At 34.2% G+C, this 23221-nt stretch overlaps 3 protein-coding genes across 3 annotated transcripts; all 3 read left to right on the top strand.

The window, feature by feature from the left end:
- Positions 1 to 1734: 1734 nt before the first annotated feature.
- On the top strand, positions 1735 to 6997 carry LOC131626328 (uncharacterized). The gene is made up of 3 exons (XM_058897162.1): positions 1735 to 2428; positions 2789 to 3061; positions 6399 to 6997. The coding sequence occupies exons 1-3, from the start codon at positions 1922 to 1924 to the stop codon at positions 6672 to 6674; spliced, it is 1056 nt and encodes a 351-aa protein (XP_058753145.1). The 5' UTR covers positions 1735 to 1921; the 3' UTR covers positions 6675 to 6997.
- Positions 6998 to 8880: 1883 nt separating this feature from the next.
- LOC131626327 (probable inactive receptor kinase At5g58300) lies at positions 8881 to 11725 on the top strand. The gene is made up of 3 exons (XM_058897161.1): positions 8881 to 9050; positions 9362 to 10729; positions 10958 to 11725. Exons 2-3 carry the CDS (start codon positions 9442 to 9444, stop codon positions 11575 to 11577), a joined length of 1908 nt encoding a protein of 635 aa, XP_058753144.1. The 5' UTR covers positions 8881 to 9050; positions 9362 to 9441; the 3' UTR covers positions 11578 to 11725.
- A 4392-nt stretch (positions 11726 to 16117) lies between these two features.
- On the top strand, positions 16118 to 17320 carry LOC131626305 (uncharacterized). The gene has a single exon (XM_058897137.1). It carries the CDS (start codon positions 16118 to 16120, stop codon positions 17318 to 17320), a length of 1203 nt encoding a protein of 400 aa, XP_058753120.1.
- The last annotated feature ends 5901 nt before the right edge of the window (positions 17321 to 23221 follow it).

Here is a 23221-nt window from a genome sequence, read left to right as displayed (position 1 = left end):
CATATTTTTTTTTTCATTTTAATTTTTCTACATTATCTATTATCACAAAAAATATTATAATCGATCATTTAATTATTATGGCCAAAAATATTTAATTATTTCACGGGTCACTATCAACTCAATATTTAATTTTTTTAATCGATCATTACACATTTTATCTATCTTGATTAAAATTTCAAATTTCTCTCACATTTTTTTTCACACTTTCTTACTTTCATTTTAATTTTTTTCTCTATTTATTTATTATCTCACGGGTCACTATCAACATAATGTCTATTTTATTTTAATCAATCATTGTCTTAATTTGAGAGATGATATCTTTATTTTTATTTTTTTCTCCATCTCACGATTTTTTATTATTATTTAATATAATTAAATTTCCATGATTATTGTTTATTTTACATTTGTTTTTAAATATATTTTATATCGCATCAAATAATTTTTTTTTATTTCACGGGTCATTATCAACATAGTAGCTATTTTATTTTAATCAACAATTACTATTAATTGAGAGATAATTTTTATTTTTAAATGTTAATATTTCATTTTTATTATCTCCATTTTATACTATTTTTTATATGATTATTTAATATAATTGAATTTATATGATCATTTTTCATTTATAATTAAAACATTCATTTTTAATTTTACGTATCTAATTAAATTTTATACAATATTAAATAAATTTACCCGTGCAAGTCTCTTTAACATTTAAAACCCGCGTGGCCGCACGGATAACCAGTATTGAGATCTATATTTCATAATGATCTATTTTGTACACCAGTACCAGTGCGAACGTAAATATAACACACCAGTACCGTGTGAACGCACGGGTAATCATACCAATATCCGTGCGAACGCACGGGTTTTAAACTTTTTTTTATATTTTAAACCATAGTCCAAATTTTAATAAATACAACATTAAACCTAATTCTTTTATATCATTATCATTTTGGGCTTTTATGTAAAATTATGTTTCTCCTGATTTTCAACTAATTTTAATTTTGAATATTTATCAGTCTCATTTATTAAATTTTATAAATCTTTTTATTATTACAACTCAGTCAATCTTAAAAAAACTTTTTTTTTTATTTTCCACGATCGATTTTTTTAAAATTTTGTGTTTAATAATTTTTCTTTACAATAGAAGTTTTAAAAAACTTATAATTATTTTGCAGTCTTTTTTTCAATAATATTTTCATATTTTCTAATTTGTTTGAATTCTCATGACAAACGGGTGACATATCTGAGACATGAAGTTATTGATCAAAATGTTGATTATTAACCGGATATTAAGTTACTGATCAAAATTGTTTTTAATGGGACATGAAGTTATTTAGTGTTGATTATTTATTTCCCAAATAATAATAATTAATTTTAATTAAAAAAAATGTACATCTAATATTCAAAAAAGCAAAAATAAATGTACATCTAATATTCAAAAAAACAAAAATAAATGTACATCTGAAACGAGACATGAAATTTTTGATCAAAATTGATTATTAACGGAACATGGAGTTATTGATCAAAATTGATTATTAAAGGGACATGAAGTTATTGATCAAAATATTTTTTTTATTAATTATACTTTCAATTATTATTTTTTCACGGATAATCAAATATTTTTTTATTAAAAAATGTATAGCTGAAACAAATACGCGTCCCGTACCAGAACCCGTGCGAACGCACGGGTTTGTTACTAGTTTTAATAATAGATTGATAATAGATGATAATAGATTTGTTGAGAAGGTGTCTCTGCCTCAATTGATTGTTTGTTCCTGCGTAACATAGCTACTGGCAAGACAACAATGAGACGCAATTGACGAATAAATTAATATCAATTTTAGCGACCAACGGGTCGACCCGACGGTAACCACAATTCACGGCAGCAGCGGCGGTCGGTTTCCATCGCAGATCGGAAATGCAAATGTCAAGAGGAAGGTGCGGTGGTTGTTCCCAAAGAATCACCCAACTCCACCAACTTTTCCTCCGCAAACCCTTCACTTCCACATCTCCTCCTCCACTACACCCCTCTTCATCATCTTCACTATTCGCACCTCACCCTAAATCCACACTCTCTTCCTTTCTTCGCTCATCGCCGATTTTCTACCCTTCCGCCGCTCGTACCGGCGCTTTCAGGTTCTTCTCCTCAAAGTCACCTAACCTCGGCTTCAATGCCAAGAAGGTTTTCGATAAACCTACGGCCGCGTTGACGTCTGCTTTCTCGCGGTACCGCGAGGCCATGGTTCTGCAACTTGAGGCTTTCTTCAAGAGAAATCAGCTTTTTCTGTTCGGTGCTGCTGGAGTTGTGTTCTGTGCTCTTCTATGGAGGATTCTGTTTGGCGTTGCTAATACTTTTGTTGTACTTTCTGAAGGCATGGCTAAGTATGGCTTCCTTGCCCTTTCATCTGCCATTGTTGCTTTTACTGTAAGTTCCTTTCTTTCATTTCCAATTTCAATGATTGAATGCAAATTTTTGTTCAAGTGATAGCAAATTAACTGCTATAGATATGCTATTGTGTTGTAGTGTAGCGGAATTTGAATAAACCCATGTTTTCCATGATCAGCGATTGACAATAGTACTTTTATGTGCATAAGGCAATACACTACTGATTATGTTAATTGTGATCATATCTAGTTCAATAATGTTTTTGTTTAGATTGGGGTGAAAATTGTGAATTTTTCGTTTGAGGTATATGCAGACTGCGTCTGGTGGAACCTGTTATTAGTGAATTTTGCATTGATATATGGATTGTTGTCTGATTATTTTGTTTTTAACAACTTTAAGGGTTTGTATATCCGCTCAAGGTTCACAATCAACCCTGATAAAGTTTATAGAATGGCCATGACAAGACTTAACACATCTGCTGAGATTCTTGAAGTTATGGGTGCTCCTCTTACAGGAACTGATTTAAGAGCCTATGTGATGTCAGGGGGTAGCCTTACGTTAAAGAAAATCAAACCAAGTCTGAGGAGCCGACGTTGTTTTCTCATTTTCCCTATTAAAGGTTCCGAGAGAAAGGGTCTAGTCAATGTCGAAGTCAAGAAAAAGCAGGGCAAGGTAAATTAAGGTTCCTCTTGTTTATATCATTAATTACTTGATAGAATTTTTTGTTTTACACTAGAATTTATTGTATCTCATGTTCTGCATCGCGCCATCTTTCCATTCTGCATTAAATTCTACTAAAATTGTAAACTTTCGTACATTTTTTTACCCGTGTTATGAGATTTGTTAGCTACTCTCAATTTTGTTTTCTTGGAAACATTCATATCTAGTGAATGGCTGCCCCCGCCCCCCACATTAGTATTGTGTTTAGACTATGAGTAGAAGTGAGTAATAAACTACCTAACCCAGAATATATGCAAGTATTCAAATGGAAACATACCGACTATCAAACTCTGATCATGTACAGAAAGGACAAGTTCTAAAGGGTGTTTTTACTTTTAAATATATATTGTAAATCTATAGATTGATATGGTTGTATTCTACTCTTTAAATTAGGGGTTTGCTCACATATGTGAGCACATGAAATTTCATATTCACGTGGTTCCTGTGCAAAACATGGCTTGATTGGATAGGGCGGGGGTGCTGCCTATGATTGTAAGATACTAATATACTGCATGCTTTAATGAACATAGCATTGAGTTTAAGTCTTTTAGGCATTATATGATCAGTGTTCCTTTTGGTACATTTCATTGAAGCATAATGGTCATATTTTAAGGAAGCTTCTTTGACATTGAAGCTGATATGGGCTTTATTAGAGGTTTAGCTTATAATTGGTGCAGAAATTGTGGTTTTTATCATTAATCATCTATGCCCAAAGCTTAAGCTATTAAGTAACATCACCTAATGATGCTTACATAAGTTTCCTTTGGACTTGAAACATGGAGTCACAATGCACATGCCTACAATGATTTGTGCTGAATTTTATATTTTTATTAGAGTAACAGGGGAAACAAGTAATAAACTCTTCACCATGTGGTCATTGAGGCATTTGATACCACGTCATGATCTAACTATTGTTAGTTGAGAGCTCATGCATGATATTATATCTTATAGCTTTCTTCTGCAACATTGCCTTTACATATAAGGGGAGGCAATCTTATTAAACCTGGACCAGTCACTGACTTGGTGAGGCTACTGGTCAAACCAATGAGTCAAATGAACCCATTTATCTTATAAAGTTGTATACTAAATTTATTTATAAAATCAACTATTTAAAAATTCACTGTACTTCAATAGATGTTCATAGTTTATTTTAACTTCATGGTTCTAATATAGAACATTGTTTAAAATTGTTGGAAATTCCATCTTCATTGCGGTCCGCAGCTAGCTGTCTAATTGCGGTATTTGGGTTGCCTTCATTGCAACCTCCCACTTGTTCCTTATATTGGTTGTGAAGGGGTTGATTTCGTCCTTCATTGCCTAGAAATGTGGCCCGTGTGATGTTTATAAAGCTCAGACAGCACTCACCTTACTAGCCAGTTTTAAAAGGTGGAGTTAGTTGCAACCCAAAATTCTAAGATAGTATCAGAGTTTATCCTGGATATGTTGTTGGGATTCCCACATTGTCCACACTTCAGGCTCATTAGGGGCGTGTGTTGGAAATTTCACCTTCATTGCAGTCTACCTCTAGCCATCGAATTGCGGCATTTGGGTTGTCAATTCAATTGCCTTCATTGTAGCCTCCAACATATCTTCATTGTGTTGAGTGTGAAAGAGTGGATTTAGTCTCACATTGTTTGGAGATTTGACTTGTGTTGTGTCGTGTTTATAAAGGTTGGACAACCTTCACTTTACATTCCGGTTTTGTAAAGTTAAGTTAGACCAACCCAAAATTCTAAGAATAATTAATAGCAACTAAGAGAATAAATAACCACCTAGCAAAATTAATAATTATTACTAAGGCGAGTAGATCAGATGGAAGGTAGTCAAACCGCTAGAGTTAGAGGAAGACTTTGGGAAAACTAAAAGAGAAACTATTAAAAATGATCTATAGATTAATGAGTCACATAGAAATATGGTATTTGATAAAACATTATGGCGTCATTTGATCCATGTAGCTGACCCCACCAAGTGAGATAAGACTTGGTTGTTGTTGTGATAACTTTTTTGTAATTTTGTTGGAATAATTTGTAATTTTGTTTGCACTTGTTTATAGGTAGCGCAAACTTGTACAGAATTTATAAACCGGTCTGGTCACTAGTTTAACCACAAATACCAGCAAGCCATTTCAAGTCGGTCTGGGCCGATTTATATAACGCTTTGCTGAGGGATTGAGCTACTTTGCTTTGTTGAATATTTTATATTGTTCATTTTCCTTGTTTGTTAAGGAGGATTCCATGTCCAATAAGTAGAGGTGGAGGAAGATTAAAGGAACCGGTTATATTAGGAGAGATTTAGAGTTAAATGGTATATTATTAGGGTAAAGATTGGAAGTGACTTAAAGTAGTTAGGGTAGTTTGTTAATTAGAGGGGACGTCGTGTATAAATAGGAGAAAGAAGGATAGTAATCCTGTACATTTGATATTGTTAGTGAAAAAAGAACCCTTGGGGAGACTTCTATCCATTTTCTATTAATTTTTCAATAATAAACTTCCTACCTATTCTTTGATTGTTTGTCTTTCCTGGATCCAGATCCTCAGCAACAATTAACCTCTCCTTCACTTTACAACATTAAATCTCAACCAGTAAATTAATCTCACGGCTGGGAGACTAAAACTTAAAACAAACAAAAATGACAATTCTGTCCCAAATTGTTTTCGTTCTCTCTTTGGAAAAAAAATTCCTATTCGTGAGACAGAGGTTGACGAAGAAACCATAAGTTGATGAAAGACGACGAAGAGGCTTCATGTTCGTTCTATGCCCTAAGAGGGATGTTCATTGTCAATTTGTGAGTGATTGTTCAAATTTGCAGGTGCATGAGGATGACCATGGTGGTTTGCACCATAGATGAGTGGTTTTGCAGTGGCGGTGCAGAGCTTGTACTTTTGATTCCAACTCATAGTTATTCCTTTGGTTTTGGAGTGAAAATTTGGAGGAGTAACAGTCTCTGAATTTGGCATTATCTTTGGCATGATATAAAACAGCAGAACAACAAGTAACAACCTCAAAATCGTACCTGCTGTGCTCCTTCAACGTGGCTCAATTTTTTTAACCAACAATTATGATTTTTGACAAATTTGCTAAAGAGAAGAGAAATCTTTCAATAATCTTTCTTAATTTTCTCTCCTTATGTACTAATATAACAAAGATTTGAAACTCGCATGCTATTATGTGTGAAATATTAGCTAAAATGATTTCCTAGAGGAAAAAATATGTATAATGCAGAGGGGAAACTCATGCTTCATGCTTCAAGGTTTGCTTACTCCACCTTTCCTGTTATTTTCATGTGCAGTATGATATGAAGCTTCTGGCCGTTGATGTTCCCATGGCATCTGGCCCAGACCAGCGGTTGTATCTGATTGGGGATGAAGAAGAGTACAGAGTTGGCGGGGGACTGATATCTGTGCTTAGAGACCCTGTAGTGAAAGCAATGGCAGCAACCAAAGAATTTGATGATCTTGACGAGATTGAGGAAGAGGAGGATGCTGAAAAAGAACGACAGGAGGCCGAACGAAAGGTCCGTGAAGAGATTGAAAAGGTTGAAAATAGTAGTAATACCAAGCAATGATCATCCATAATGTTTCCCTTCCGGTTTCTTCTCTTGTTGATTACAAGAGTTGTTTTTGTTGTTTAGAACAAATTAATTTTGTATTAGTTTGAGTTTTCTCAAGGCTTTTACTGAATCTTGTAACACCAATTGCTGAGTTTATCTGAACCAAAGTGGATAAAATAAAGATGACAGGTATCAACATACATTAAAACCGACTCAACTGTCTGTTGGTTTCTATGTTGCCTTGTCTTGAGTGTACAATCCTTGTCTATGACATGGTTAAATTAGTAAGCAATAATGAGCACAGGCGAATGCTGAGTGTCAAAGACTGATTCGATAAATTGTTTTTTTGTTCAAATAAATTACTTTTTCATAGCTTATAAAATGACAATTATCAGCAAACTCAGTTTAATCTTCTCTCTCACAAGTCTCATCATGAAATAATCTTCTTGAGACCTCATCCTTATCATGGAATATAAGCCAAGAGGAAAACAACTCCTTGAAACATATAATAACCAACAATGTAAACTTAATGTTCTATTTTCAAAAATCCAAATAGAGAAAGGGGCATTGATGGTTAATGTCGACATAATGAAATATAAGTGACAGTCCACCTATATTATATGCAACACCCAACTACCTTCTTTGTGCTTATATGAATAGCTCATTATACAGTTGGTCCCATCTTGGTCTAGTCTCTCTCCTCTCCAACCTAGCCAATATGTGCCAACTTTAGATGTTCAGTTTATGCTCAACAAACGGTTTGTGATTGGTCCTTGTCTTCTAATTCCTCTTCGGTCAAACAACAATAGCAAAATCAACTGTGCATATTCGAGTTTAAATTTTGGCTGAATCGAAGTTATTGATTAGATATTACTACTTACCTTTCGGTTGAATCTGTTGGTTAATGATATTGATAGCTAGTTAACAAAAATAGGTCTGTTTTGACTTTTGAGCTGAACCAGTCCTTCATAAATAACAGATTGTATATGAACTATAAGATACGAACAGAATCCAGTGCAATTCGGTTTTCATCCTCATGTAGGGACCACTGTGATGAATTTTGCCGGTGAGTATGAAATCAAAACACAATGATTGTCCTCTTTTTGAACTCTGTAATTACTAATTACTCACTCTGTGAAAGGTTTCCATCTCCATCATAACTACTGAGACAGTTTTTCATGTAAGTTCTGACAGACCCATATGTCACTCACTAGCCAAAGTTTTGGTATTTTACTTTAGATAGAAATGAAAGAGTTAAAGTTTGAGTCTTGTTGAGTGCAATAATCATGGAGTGATAATGGGTTAGTTAGTTGGGACCTCATGGCATGTCATCAAATTCTCATTTATGTGCCTCTACTCTTGGTACTTCTTTTCATACTATTAGATTAGATCCATCCACTGTTCCTTCCATTTATGCCGCGCTTTTTTCAATATCAAATCAACATTATTAAAGACTTTGATCTTAAACTCTCCAACTATTATTGCTGTCATTATAGTTAAGGTCTCTTTTTTCTGCCACCAACTCAAACGGTTTAGTGAAACTAAGCTTGTTCTTAATGCTAATGTTTTTCAAGTCATACAAGTGTTCAATGCACTAAAGTTAAGTACTGTTGTGATGCTTTATTCTTTTTGAAACTTGGTTTATTCTTGACCACAATGATATCTCTTTGCTCTTTTTTGTGATGTGATGCTTCACTCTATGACGTGTTTTTGATGTGCTAAAGCTGAATTTCATGCTAAGGTAATATCTCTCTCACTCTGTCAAATTTCTAGTTTGATTACTAGTAATCCTTCAAAGGAATAAATAATTAACAAGTTGTCTTTGATTAAGCGCTTGCTTTAAGTTGTTTAATGCAATATCTCTTTAATAATTATCTTCTGTTTAATTACGTGTCGAATAAAGTTGGTTCATCAAATAGTTTGAGTACTTCTAAGCGACCTTTCTGCAGTATTCACTGGCCAGATATATGGTGGCAATGTTGAGAAATCAACACCAATGATTTATGTTCATCTTTTTAAAATTAGAATACATTGTATAGTCTACTTTTGTTAAAGAGTGCTTTTTCTTTATAAAGTATAAAGGAGAATCAAACTTTAGCTTTTTCTTTTCTAGTCCTATTTTTTCTTGGATTCTCAATTATCACAGTGCTTTTATTTGGTTGCTGCTGAAACATATAAGCACCAATTTGTGAGATGATTTCTTTATTCTTCATGAAAAATGAACTTTAGTCCCACAAAATTTAAAGTTTACAGCCAAACCTTTGGCTTTTTCTTTTTCTTTTTTAAATGGAAGAGTCAGCATAACACTTCAAGCATTGAAATAATGAAAATGCATAATAAACTTATGCATCTGACAGAAGGAGCTCTCTTTCCTTGAAAACCTTCTCAACGGTAAGTACGAATAAGATTGTCTATTTTATTTTAGTTTTTGTTTCTAAGAAAAAGCTGCAATAAGTGATGTCATCTGCATGAACAGAAACATTTCTTACTTTCAAATTTTCAGAGAAAAAAATCGGTTCATATTGTTCGATAATAATTCTGTAAACTTGCAACATTTATGTTTGAATTCTTCAATTATGCTTAGATCAAGTGCTTCTATATTTGTCTGAATAAAAACTAGTTAGTTTAAACTTTGTATATGTAATAGATTCATAGCTCCATGACCAACTAACAACTTGTTGTATTTTGCGAAACAAAACCAGGAAAGGATGAAGAACGGTTAGGTTCAGAACTTGGGAGAATAACTAGTGACTACTAGCCTTGATTTCTCATCAAACAAGACATGAAGTCGAAATTCTCTAATGTTGCTCTTGTTCTATTAATCGCATCACTGTCTCTCTTTAGCTTGATTGTAGCTGCTTCTGACTTAAACTCAGACCGACAAGCTCTATTGGAGTTTGCTTCTTCTGTTCCACATGCACCAAGGCTCAACTGGAATGACTCATCTTCAATTTGTACCTCATGGACTGGTGTAACTTGCAACTCAAACCGAACTCGTGTCGTAGGCATCCATCTTCCAGGAATCGGATTAACCGGGTCGATTCCGGAGAACACAATAGGAAAACTAGATGCTCTTAGAGTTCTAAGCCTTCATTCCAACGGTCTTAGAGGGAGTCTTCCTTCTAACATCCTTTCCATTCCTTCACTCCAATTCGCACACCTGCAGAAAAACAACTTCTCAGGTCTAATTCCGTCTTCCGTCTCTCCTAAACTAGTTGTATTCGATATTTCCTTTAACTCTTTCTCTGGTATCATACCATCCGAGTTTCAGAACCTGAGAAGACTCACTTGGTTTTATCTCCAAAACAATTCTATATCTGGGCCTATCCCCGACTTCAACCTCCCAAGTCTCAGATACTTGAATTTGAGCAATAATAACTTGAACGGTTCTATTCCAAATTCCATCAAAACATTCCCGTCTACTTCTTTTCTCGGAAACTCTCTCTTATGCGGTCCACCTCTTCTCAATAATTGCTCTTCAATCTCTCCTTCTCCATCTCCTTCCCCTGCACTCACACAAAACGAAAAAGATACGACGGCCCATAAGAAAAGCTTTGGCATAGCGGTTATACTTGCTCTAGTCATTGGAGGAATCGCCTTACTATCTCTACTAGTGTTAGTGTTCTTTGTATGCTTCTTGAAGAAGAAAACCAATAAAAGAAGCGGCATACTGAAAGGAAAGGCCTCTTCTTGTGCTGGAAAGACTGAAGTTTCGAAGAGTTTTGGAAGCGGAGTGCAGGCTGCTGAAAAGAACAAGTTATTTTTCTTCGAAGGTTCTTCTTATACCTTTGATCTCGAAGATCTACTAAAGGCTTCAGCTGAAGTTCTCGGTAAAGGGAGCTACGGTACAGCGTACAAGGCGGTTTTGGAGGAGGGGGTGACAATGGTTGTTAAAAGGTTGAAGGAAGTTGTGGTAGGAAAGAAGGAGTTTGAACAACAGTTGGATATTGTCGGGAGATTCGGACGCCACCCTAATGTCATGCCACTTAGAGCTTATTACTATTCCAAAGATGAGAAACTTTTGGTTTACAATTACATGTCAGGAGGCAGCTTATTTTTCCTGTTGCATGGTAAGTTTTTCTAAATTTTAAGCTAGATGACACATGCATGCCTTCACCTATGTCATTTGTAGTGTATACATAAGCATTTATATGATAAGAGCTTATGTTATAAGCGCTTATTTAAGCTTTTTATCCAAGTAGGGTCGAATTATGTTGACACATGCATGCATTTGTAATGTATGTTATAATATATCTTTGCTTAATTGTATTGCATGATTGTATCACTCCAAACAATAGGAAACAAAGGAGCAGGAAGAACACCATTTGATTGGGATTCAAGAGTAAAAGTCGCACTCGGAACAGCTAAAGGAATCGCTTTCATTCACTCAGAAGGAGGTTCAAAATTCACACACGGAAACATAAAGTCAACCAATGTACTAATAACACAAGAATTCGATAGCTGCATTTCTGATGTTGGACTACCTCCTCTGATGAACGCGCCCGCAACAATGTCTAGAACAAACGGATACAGAGCACCCGAAGTAACCGATTCCAAAAAGATCACACAGAAGTCCGACGTATACAGCTTCGGCGTGCTGCTACTTGAAATGCTAACAGGAAAGACTCCGCTGAGATATCCCGGTTATGAAGATGTTGTTGAACTTCCAAGATGGGTTAAGTCCGTTGTGAGAGAGGAGTGGACGGCTGAAGTATTCGATGAAGAACTTCTTAGAGGACAATATGTTGAAGAGGAAATGGTTCAGATGCTTCAGATTGCACTTGCGTGTGTCGGTAAGACGCCGGATATGAGGCCGAGAATGGATGAAGCTGTTAGAATGATAGAGGAAATTAAACATCCTGAGTTTAAGAACAGGACATCCTCGGAGTCTGAATATTCTAATCTTCAAACACCATAAGATAACTCACTCTTTTGCTTCTGTCAACAGATATATGTTCAACCAATAATAAGCAATTTTTGTTTGTAAAATAGTACTACTGCTAATCTTTGTTTTCAAGTTGGTAGTAAAAGTTTTCATGTATCAACTTATTTGTTACCTTTTGAAACTTTTGGCTGATTGTTGTTTAGTCATTGGAAATAATTTAAGTTTAATTATTATCCCTTGCAGACCACTTAATCTTATAACTTTTCTTCAAGGTATATTCATTGCATGTTTTAAGTTGCGGTCACACAAAGACTTGTGATTTCGGTTAATAGTGATTGTGGTTGTTGGGGTGTGAATCAATCACAATTTTTTTTTATCATAAAAAATGAATAAAGGTACCGGTATCAACATCTTTCAGTTTTGTCGCCGTGATTTTCGCAATAACGTACCATTTTTTTAATGACTCAAATGTTTTATTCTTGTAAATTTAATTTTCTTTTTATAAGAGAGAAACTCTAATCCCACCCCCCTTAATCTCTTATCCACCATGTGTGCTTCAAAAAATGCCCCTCTGTTTCCGTAGATGTACACATCCGGAAATACTTTTTTTATATATGCGTAAATACGTTCCGTAGATGCACATACGGAACATTCCGTAGGTACATCTACGAAATAAACCCATAACCAGTAAACCAGAAAAACAACATTTATAATGAGAAAAGCAACAATTTTTTTATTAAAATCGGTCGGCATTACATTGATAATTCCAACAGAAAATTAAATATTACATATCAATAGCCCGGTGGACGCTTGCACATCTCTAAGATTTGCTCAAGCGTTCTTTGCACCGTTGCTACGAACTCGAGTGATTTTCTTTTCGAAACCTTCATACGTTCGCCACATCGCCAAAACATCCGCTCGGTCCTTGAGCTCAAAGTTGTTGTAAGTGACGTTCCCTCCGTCGTCAAATGAAGGTGACCGATACTCGAGCTTAACAATCTTCCGTTTGTCACCGTAAGGCGTGGCAAAACATCAGAAGCTACCAAGTTATATTTTCGCGCTACACAAGTTCCGATAAACAGTAGCAAAGCTTCATAAGCATCTAAAGTCATTACTCTGATACGAAGTCCGAAGAAACCATTCTGAAGAACAAGTGCTGAAGACTCTGAAGACGTGGTTCTGAAGACTTGAAGTTCTGAAGACTCAAGTTTCTTAAGACAAATGGTTCTAAAGACCAAGTGCTGAAGACTTGAAGTTCCGAAGATCCAAAGCTTATTTTTCTTTCTTCCAACTCATGTTGTGAGCCTCTGAAGTTCAAGAAGAATAGAAGATAACGTTATGTAGTACGAGGTATAAGGTACAGACGAATGTTTCGTTCCACTACCAAGAAATGACAGACGTTGCGTACTATCTTGTCTCCCACTACGTTCAAGCCGCCAATTTTCTAGAAGTTTCAGGATTTCCCTCCAACGGATATATTATTATATTGGCTATATAAAGGGCTTGAAGACTAAAGAGAAAAGCTGCTAATTCACGATCATATCCATCATGGGAAGACTGTTCATAGCTTTATACTCTTAGTCTAGTTTTAAAATATATCATTTACATTCAACTTGTGTAGAAGCACTTACATTGTAAACAATCTCTGATTCAAACTGTTGTTTGATTTTGTCTCAAGAGACCTGTTGGTCAGTAGTCTTGGAAAGTTTAGAAGTAGAGAGTCTTAAAGGTTGTTAGTCACAGGCGGTTGCTTGTGCAGGGTTAGTCATTTGCGGGTAGCTTGCGCAGGATTAGTCATTTGCGGGTAGCTTGTGCATTGTAGTTAATCACTTGCGGTTGCTTGTGCAGTGTTAGTCACAGGCGACTGCCCGTGCAATTGTTACCAATTTGGTTATAGTGGATTAAGACCTCGATTGAGAGAAACGAAATCACCTTGGCGGGTGGACTAGACTAGTTTGGGAATTTCTCAAGTGAACTAGTATAAACATACCTTGTTCTTTCCTTCTTGTAATCTATAGTTATTATCAAGAGTAAAGAGTTTGTGTTTTTAAAGAGGGAAGTTGTTTTTTGATCAAGTTTTGTTTGTTAAAAATTCTATTCAACCCCTCCCCCCTTTCTAGTGTTTTTCACGTCTTCATCTTTTTGGAAAGACCCTTGGATAAGGATTACATACCTCTTAGGACTAGGTTTCATAGACTCTTCACCACCTCCTTGGCAATTTCTACAAGACAAAATCTCTATTAAGGAAAACCTATTCAAGGGAAAGGTCATTGTCAACCCAGAGTGTATATCTTGTATTATTTGTAGGGATTAGATTGAATCAGCCTCTCATGTATTTGTCATTTTTAACATAACTTCTAGTGTTTGATATATGATTTTTGGGTGGCTAGGGGTTCAATTGGCTCTTCCTAGCGAGTTGGGGCTTCTTTTTGAGTTTTTTCTTTCGTTAGTTGGTAGAGATAAGTCCATGGGAGGTTTTTCCATAATTTGACATACAGTGGTGTTAACATGTATCGGTTGGTTTACTGGATCGTCAACAAGCGTGAAAAATGTGGTTGATAAGAGTATTTTTGTGGCTTGGATTTGATTTCTTAATAGATCATTCTCGACTTCACTCTCCTTCTCCTTCCGCCTTCATAATCCTATCACATGTCTTATCCAATCTTTTTTAGAAGGATCAATAGTTTTTGTTGTTGATAGTGGTTTTTTAGTTTGTCGATGGTGGGTTTGGGAGTCAGAGCTCTATTTGGCAGTTTGTTGGTTGATTGTTCTTGGTTTCTGTCCCCTGTAGGAGTTTTGCTTCTTTTTTGGGTGTTCCTTTTTCCCTGTTTTCGCCTTTTGTATTTTTAGTTGTTTGTTTGACACTCTTTGTGCCATTAGACTCTCGTTGTTGTATTGTTGGATTTCCCCATATATATATATATATATATATATATATATATATATATATATATATATATATATATATATATATATATATATACTTTGTCTTTCAAAAAAATTGTTGAAGATGTATAGAAAAATGATGAAAAAAAATTCTCAATAAAAATATACCTGAATCAATATAATAAAATATAAATAAGAAAAATTTTGTAATTTGGTTTCATTTGGTGTGTAATTTTTCCTTTCTCGAATAGTATCTCGATATTTTTGTAATCGGATTTGAGAATTTTATTCTCCATTAATGAATCTTGCTTATTAAAAAAAACTAATATCTCATTTATGTTGTTAGGTATTTAACATTCAATAATTTTGATTTTGTTATACAACAGAAGATTATATTTTTATGAATATCAAATATTTAAAAAAAATCAAAACAGCAAGCTAGTAATTATGCTTCAAACCAGCGATACCTATGAATATATACTTAACAAACACGTAAAGATTATAAACCTAAACTATCAAAATAGAAACTTCTATAATATATACTTAACAAACACGTAACGATTATAATAAACCCTAAAATATCAACTAAACTGAGCTCTATTCCAATTTCCAAACCCTACGGCAACTCCTAAAGTGAGCTCTATTCCAAACCCTACGGCAACTCCATTCTCTTAATCAGGTGAAAAATCACGTTATCCCTTCATATTTTCACAATTTTTGTTTAATTGCTGTGAAATTTTCAAATGCAATGGTTATTTTAAGAACAAGAGTATTTTATTTTGCATTATTGTTGTTATAATATATACAATAATGTCCATTTTGCATGCACGTTAATAACAGGGTTTCAAAATTTTTGCTTGAGTTTTCAAGTTGTTTTTTGTTTCATGATGATGATGACGACGATACTTTATCATTTTATATAGGGTTAAATACGTTTTTAGTCCCTATAAATATGTGACTCTGCATTTTTAGTCCCTATAAAAATTTTCTTCAATGAATGGTCCCTACTGCATTTTTATATAGGGTTATAAAATTATTATGCACCTAGTTTCAGTCCCTACTGTCAAACCAATGTGTATTTTAGAATGATTATTTTGCAGACATGTTCATAATGTTTTAAAAAGTTCCTGAAAAAAAAAGAAACTCAAAATTTAATTTCTAAGTTGAGATTTTCATTACTTTTATCATTATTTTTTGAAATTTAAAAAATTCATATTTAATTCTTCTCGTTTTAAAAAATTCTAAAACTTGGTAAATAAATATTTTACAGTATTCTAAACATATATAAAAAAAATTTCAAAAATTTAAAAATTAAAGGGTAATTAAACAGTTTTTAAAATTTTAGAAAATAGCAGGGACTGAAATTGCATGCATAAAAATTTTAGAAGGATTATTCATTGAAGAAAAATTTTATAGGACTAAAAATGCACGGTCGCATATTTATAGGGACTAAAAACATATTTAACCCTTTTATATATATAGTTTTAGTATATGATACACTAGGTTACTAAGTAGCTTTCAAATTGCAATATAGGTTTATATAGCTTTCAAATAGATTGTTGATTTTTGATTGTTGATGATTGAAATTGAAAGCATGCACTTTTTTTTAGTTTTTATTTTTCTTCTACTGCTTAGTTCTTGTAATTGTATAGTTCTAATCATTGAATTTATATAGTTAGAATCTCAGATGGAGGACTCTAGCAATTGTGATAAAGCTTGTGATGGAGAGACTGGAGGGATGATCCTAAATGAGATGACTACTGTGCCGAAATGTGACCTTCAACCCCTCAATATCGATTCGTATTTTTGCTCTGACAATCATGCTACCTCTGTGGTTTCTATGAAGGAGGATTGTGGATCACCTATGTCATCATGGGCTTCCGATCCCGAAACTGATATCTTATCTACAAGCAGATCCCTTCAGGATGTCGACCTTGAAGGAAACAATGATGATGATTTTTTGTGGGAGATGGACAATAGAAGTTATGAAGAGTTGCTCAAAAAGTTCATTGAAAAGGATGAAGAATTAAGAGTTTCCGATTTCAAGCTTCAACTTTCGGAACAAGAGATTATAGGGTTGAAAGTTAAGGTTGAGAATAGTGAGAGTCAGATTAATGATATGCATGAAAAATTGGAGTTAAAAGAGTATGAGTTGAATGAACAAAAAGAGCTTCTCAATAAAGAGATTTTCAAGTTGATGACTCATATAAAAAAAAGTGAGAGTCATCTTGATAATGTGCTTGAAGAATTAATGGTGAATAAGGGTCAGCTTTTTATGATGCATGAAAAATTGAATCTGAAAAATGTTGAGCTTGATAATGTGCATGGAGAATTAAACCTGAAAAATATTGAGCTCGATAATGTGCGCAAAGAATTGGAGTTGAAAGCGAGTCAGTTTGATAATGTCTGCGAAGAATTGAAGCTGAAAGCAGATGAGTTGAATGAACAAAAGAAAAAGGAACTTGATAATAAGTCATCTATGACTCTTGAGTTGCAATGTCGGATTAAAGAGGAAAAGGAAAATACGGCAATATTAAAAAGCAAGTTAGAAAGCTTGGTTAGAATAAATGAGGAGAATGACATTAACCACCAGGAGGAGTTGAGAAAATTGATTTCAACAATGTTTGATTTGCATGTTAAGTCCTTTTGGAAGAAAGAAGAGTTGCATTCTGATATTGCAAGTTTGTCAAAACAAAAAGAACAATTGACCTCAAAACTAGAGTATTATGAGTCTAGAAACAAGGAATTAGAACAAGGATATGAAGCTGAAAAACTGAAACAGAAAAAACTGCATTCTGCTCAACTAATGGCCTTGCATAATGGAATCAGTTATTTGAAGAAAAAACTTGGTGACAGAATAAATGATGTAGAACAAAACAGAACAGTTTGATTTTGGATATGGTTTATAGCTTCCTACTTTAACATTTAGGTGTGTCTTGTGGTTTTATTTTGTTTTGTTTGGTAGTTTTTTTTTTGGATGTTATTGGTTGTTTCTTATTAATTTCTTATCTATTTCATGTAATAAAAAAATTCTTTTCATAATTCCTACATAATAAAATTAAAGTATAGAAATATCAATTATACAATCATTCTCTCTTATATTATACTTTTTTTCTTCCTAATTATAGATTATGTTTTTGTACTAAACTTCAATTCCTTATTTTCTATTCAACAATTGAGCATTATTATCCTAAATAATTTTAAAAAGAGTTTAACATTTTCCTCTTTTATGATTAGATATTTATTCTTCTAATGAATATGCATTTAAACTCATTTATTTTCTTTAATTTTAATAAAATATATCATAATTTCCTTTTAAAATATGAATATATTTTTTAATTATAAATAATAACATATTTAATATTTTTATAATTTTTTTTTTTTGTAAGTTAGGTTTCAATAAAAAGAGAACTAAGAGACTTTTATAATTTTTTTTTTTGTGTAAGCTAGGTTTCAATAAAAAGAGAACTAAGGGTTCTCAATACTTTTTACACAAAAACGAGAACATGAGTCTCGACAAAAAAGGAGAGATTACAAATCAATTGTGATTATGATAGAAAGAACACCAGATCTTTGCAAAAATCATAAAAATTACAATTGGAGTGAGTAATATCACCAATAAAAGACCACCTCCAAACCGTTGCCAAATATTTCAACAAAAAGCTAACCATAAACAAGCTTCTTTACCTTCCTTAAATCTCTTTGGATTTGCAAAATAAAAACCACTTCATGAAACTCTCCCTCACCCACCAACATCCCTTCCATAACATCCAACCACTCCGCCACGTCTTTCCATATCAACCGAACCACCAGACAAGAAAAAAACAAATGATCTGAAGATTCAACTATAACCCCACACAACACACAATTACAAGATTCCACGGCAAAATGCACACCTCTAAACATAAGAAGGTTTTTTCTTGGAAGCCTATCGATAAGGATTCTCCAACCGAAAGCTTTTATATTGAAAGGAATGTGGGATTTCCAAGAGGAAAGCAACGGGAAAATAAAACAAAATAAGCGGAACCAACCGTGAAAGAAAGTTCGTGGCCAACCGCCCAAGAAACGGAATCCCTTCCGATCGGGGAAATCATCGCCCCTCCAACAACCTCCGTAGCTGCTAAAACTGTAGCTCCAACCTGGACTGCTGCTTCCCCGCCTCAATAGAAAAACCAAAATCCCCCCAAGACCAAATGCCATCACGCCAACCGCCCATACCCGCTACCACCACCTTCTTCAAAGACGATAACCCAAACAACCGCGAAAACAAATCCTTCAAGTAAAAATCTCCTAGTCACTTAGAATGCCAAAAAGAATTATTAAAACCATTAGCAATGACAAATCTAACATTGTTAACAAAAAAGTCTCCTTTTAACCGATCATCGGTGCACAATAAATCTTTCCACCAAGAAGAGGAAGGAGAGAAATCCTTTGTATTGCCGCCTCCATTAATCATTTTCAAGCAAATATCCCCATATCTAGCCTTCAACAAAACAAACCAAAGAGACTCCGACCTACTCAATATCCTCTATCTTCATTTAAAAAGAAGGGCCTTGTTGAAATACTTCATGCACCTAATACCCAAATGTTGAAAGTATTTTTGGGTAAATATTTTCGGTAATATATCGTATCCACAGGGATTGGTTAATATCACTGCCGTTCTATAGTTGTTTATTTTGAGTTAGGAAAATTGAGTTGGTTTGTTTTATGATTCTAATAATATCAAAAGTAAACAATAAATTAAAAGCGAGTAATGAACTGTTGTTAACGATTATAGAGAAAGATGTTGAACCTTAGGGTTCATCAACCTATTCCTATACAATTATCAATTAATTCACAATTGAACACTCTTTTGAATCATTATCTTCACTTATCCTCAAATAAGATTCCATGTCTGCAAATCAAATTAGAAAACCTTTACCGGTACGAGATTCGATCTCTCCAAATATCAATAACAATAACAGTAATTAAGAATGATAATTATGAAAACTCAATCCCAATTCCATCTCTGCAAATTGGTATTGAATCAATATAGTAACCTAGGGCAAAAGTTAAATCCTTTATTTCGATCAAAGATTCAACGATAATTTAAGAGTAAAAACAAGATTACTTATTGATAATGAATTCAAACAATTGTTCACAGGAATTAATTAATGGTATTGTATATTCATAGGTTAACTACTACCTTAGATTCAACAAAAGGGGTTTAGCTCTCCATAGACATGAAGAACACACAAAGATTAATGGAAGAATTCATCTTCATCAAAGGAATGTCTTCGCTTGATAGAGAATTGGTCTTCAATTGATGATTGTGGCTGCACCTTCAGATTGCTCTCCTAATTTCGCTCTTCCCAAAGTTCTCTAACCACCCTTTTTCTCTTGGAAGCTAGGGCTTTTAAACAGAATTTTTGGGCTTTTAACGCCGAGGCCGCGACGCGGCAACGGGCTGGCGCGGTGCGCCCCTCAAACAGAGATATTTTCGCGGCGCAAGGAAGAACTCTCGCGGCGCGACCTTTGCAAAAACCAACTTTTTCCTTTGCCTTTGAGACTTCAAGCTCTCTATCCTCCTCATGTTCTTCTTAAGTTCCAATTCAGCTCAAAACCTGCAACAATAACACCCACAAGTGATTCGATTTGCTTTATACATGAACTAAACTTATTCAGTTCAATTCTTCATAAAAACCTATGGATTTATCATGATTTGCCTTAGTTTAGAGAAGAAATCACTTATATTAACACATGAATTTACCATTAATTTACTCCTAACAAACTCTCCCCAACTTAGAGTTTTGTTTGTCCCTAAACAAAATTACTTACCTCCAGCAAAGGTTACCGACAATCAAGCAACAAGTTTTTCAAAAAGTTTTTCTCAAGTGGTTCAATCCAGTAACTAAGTCAAATACTCCTCTTCTACCTGCAAACTCAGAACATCCACATGAAACAAACGTTGAAAGCAAATTACCTCCAGAAGTTTAAGACACTACACAATTGTAATTGAATCAGCACTAATCACTCTCATCAAAAAGTATGATGAATAAAAGAGGGGTTAAACACTCATCCAAACAATTAAATCAACAAAGATCCATATCATACGTTCACCAAATTGCTAGCATCAAGTACTGTGGAATCTGAGAATCAGAAGGTCTTTCTAGGGTTGTAATGCGGTTAAGATTCAAAGAAAAGAAGATAATCAAGGGTTGTTCCTAATCTAGGGAAGCATCCAAATCATAACTCATTCCTTCTTCTCTAGAACTTTAATTCTCTCACCCGTTATCTTTTTCCATTCGTAGCTTGGGTTTTTTTCTTTTTCACTTTTTTTTCAACAATCGTTATATTCAAACGTTGTTACTTCTTTTTTTTTTTCAAGCTACGACTTTTTTATCTTTCACCGATTGCCATAAGTACTTACTCTTCTTTTGAATGTGATTCTCCCCAACTTGGAGATCAACCTGTATTCAGATTATATGAATGCTCCCCTACTTTCTAAAAAGGTCAAAGAGAAAACACATCACCAAATTTTATGGTTGATGGTCCTGAACAAAACTTTTTATTGAGATCAAAACTCACCAGCTATTTCCTTGGTGCATATTATGATACTTACCTTGACCTTAGGCTCAAAGAATGGTTAGCAAAGGATCACACCCTCACAGAAGAAAATAATTTTTACGGTGGAATCGGCTCAAAGAACTCTCAAATTCAAACAATTGCCTAAATCACTTCCACAGATTTCCACAGACGATGCAACAACCGGTTTAGCATGATACGAACAAGTCAAAATAATTGATGGTCTCCTGCATATAGTAAACAATGGAAAGCTTTCCTCACAATGGTTAAGGCTAAGCTGATCCAATAAACAATGTACCATAAAGAACTTCTGACAGTATTTACTAACACCTTAAGTTTCATTGCACACATTAAGAGTTTGAGTTCGAAAATTCATACCTGCCTTGTCACTTATTGAAAAAGAAAGTGAAAATTAAATTTTTTCAAAAAAAAAAAAAAATTTCACTCACTACCACTTTCACGCATGTTGCTTCATTGTTGATACTTTGCTTGAGGTTTTCATTATGTTGTGGAACTACTCTTTCTACTAGGGATAAAATGACAAAAATAAAAGCATAAAATTGAAAAATGCAAAAGAGTAAATCCACCCCCAAACTTGAACTAAACATTGACCTTAATGTTTCGTAACAAGCCCGAGAGGGTTGACTCACAGAGGGTATTGCAATATCAATTGCCTCTTCCTAGCTTTCACCAGAAAGGTTCCCTTATTATTTCCTGAAATAAAAATAAACAAAACAAAATAAAACATTAGAAGCGTGGTTTGCCTCCCACGAAGCGCTTCGTTTAACGTCGCATGGCTCGACGGTTCATGGTTGAATCATCAACCATTGTCTCGTTTCCTTGGTACTTTTCTTACCAATGTGAAACCCCAAAAGTATTTCATGTTTGCTTGTTTGGTTTCTTCATCCTTAATTCTTACCATTTCAACTCGCGATCTCTCTTCCTTCATTTGTTTTTTCCTCTCCTCAAGAGAGATAACCTCCTTACCCGTTAATTTCTTCGTCGGTGAGAACCTATCCTTGACAAATGTTGGCTTTAACTTTAAACCTTCTAAAAATGGGATGGTGATTTGCAAACGGCTAAACATTTCCATTGGTCGAAAGCAATGACTCTCCTTCCCTTCTTTATTAGGAACTTGTGGAGGAAGTAATTCCAATGAGAGTTTATGCTCATTTGTATTACTACTCTTCTTCAACTCTAAGTCCACCATATTCTCTTTTGAAAAAGTTTCAACTTTTGAAGTTTCTAACTCATTCACAACTTCTTTGATTATATCCTCCTTTTTTGTTCCTTCGACTAACACATCATCGACTTTTTTAGGAGGTCTTGGATAAGGTAGCTTCATTGAGAGCTCATACTCAACTTCTATATTTTTCTTGATGTTTACATACTCTATGTTATCCTTTTCAACAACATCTTCTTTGTCATCAACTTCCTCCTCCAATCTCTTCTTTCCAACATCCTCACCAATCACTTTTACACTCCTTATAGAAGTAGCATTGCAAGTTTCTACATAAGTCGTAGGGTTTTGGAAAGTTGAGACTTGACTTACGTTTTGCTCGGTTAAGAATTTGGTAAGTTGAGCATCTTGAGTTTCCCGGTTTTGTTGAATGGTTAAAGAGAATTGCATGAATTGATTCATGGTTTCCTCTAACTCAGAGGGTCCTCTTTGATAATCTTGAGTATAGTGTGAAAACCCTTGTTGTTGGTATTCATGGTTAGCCATATGATACTCCATCTTATCTTCCGGTATGCACCATCGGATATCATGAAACTCACTAACATGAGGTGTGAGCTGTGACACACTTTGAAAGAGATACTCCATTTGTTGAAAACGGATCTCGTTTTGAGCATGAATCGCGTCATTTATATTTGGGTCGAACATTCCTGACAAACAAACATCTACAAAACTAGCAAACAAGTGAAATAACAAGATAAAAATAATAATAATAACAAAAAATCAAAATTAAAAACTATTGCAATAAAAAAAATCTAAACTAAAGTAACTAACTAAAAATCTAAAATTAAGGAACTAAACAAAAAAAATCTAAAAATAAGTAACTAACTAAAAATAATATAACTAAAAATAAGGAAATAGCTCAAAATAAAAAAACTATTGCAATGCGTGCAATATTGACACCAATCCCCGGCAACGGCGCCAATTTGTTGAAAGTATTTTTGGGTAAATATTTTCGGTAATATATCGTATCCACAGGGATTGGTTAAT

This window comes from Vicia villosa, unplaced genomic scaffold, assembly GCF_029867415.1.
Source record: "Vicia villosa cultivar HV-30 ecotype Madison, WI unplaced genomic scaffold, Vvil1.0 ctg.000282F_1_1, whole genome shotgun sequence".
Lineage (NCBI taxonomy): Eukaryota > Viridiplantae > Streptophyta > Magnoliopsida > Fabales > Fabaceae > Vicia > Vicia villosa.
Note: the sequence above shows the minus strand (reverse complement) of the source record. Positions and strands in the feature narration are given on the sequence as shown.

Coding starts and splice junctions, on each gene's coding strand:
- LOC131626305 (XM_058897137.1), top strand. CDS start 16,118: ATGGAGGACTCTAGCAATTGTGATAAAGCTTGTGATGGAGAGACTGGA.
- LOC131626328 (XM_058897162.1), top strand. CDS start 1,922: ATGCAAATGTCAAGAGGAAGGTGCGGTGGTTGTTCCCAAAGAATCACC. Junction 2,429..2,788: donor CTGCCATTGTTGCTTTTACT/GTAAGTTCCTTT, acceptor AACAACTTTAAG/GGTTTGTATATCCGCTCAAG. Junction 3,062..6,398: donor TCAAGAAAAAGCAGGGCAAG/GTAAATTAAGGT, acceptor TTTCATGTGCAG/TATGATATGAAGCTTCTGGC.
- LOC131626327 (XM_058897161.1), top strand. CDS start 9,442: ATGAAGTCGAAATTCTCTAATGTTGCTCTTGTTCTATTAATCGCATCA. Junction 10,730..10,957: donor CTTATTTTTCCTGTTGCATG/GTAAGTTTTTCT, acceptor TCCAAACAATAG/GAAACAAAGGAGCAGGAAGA.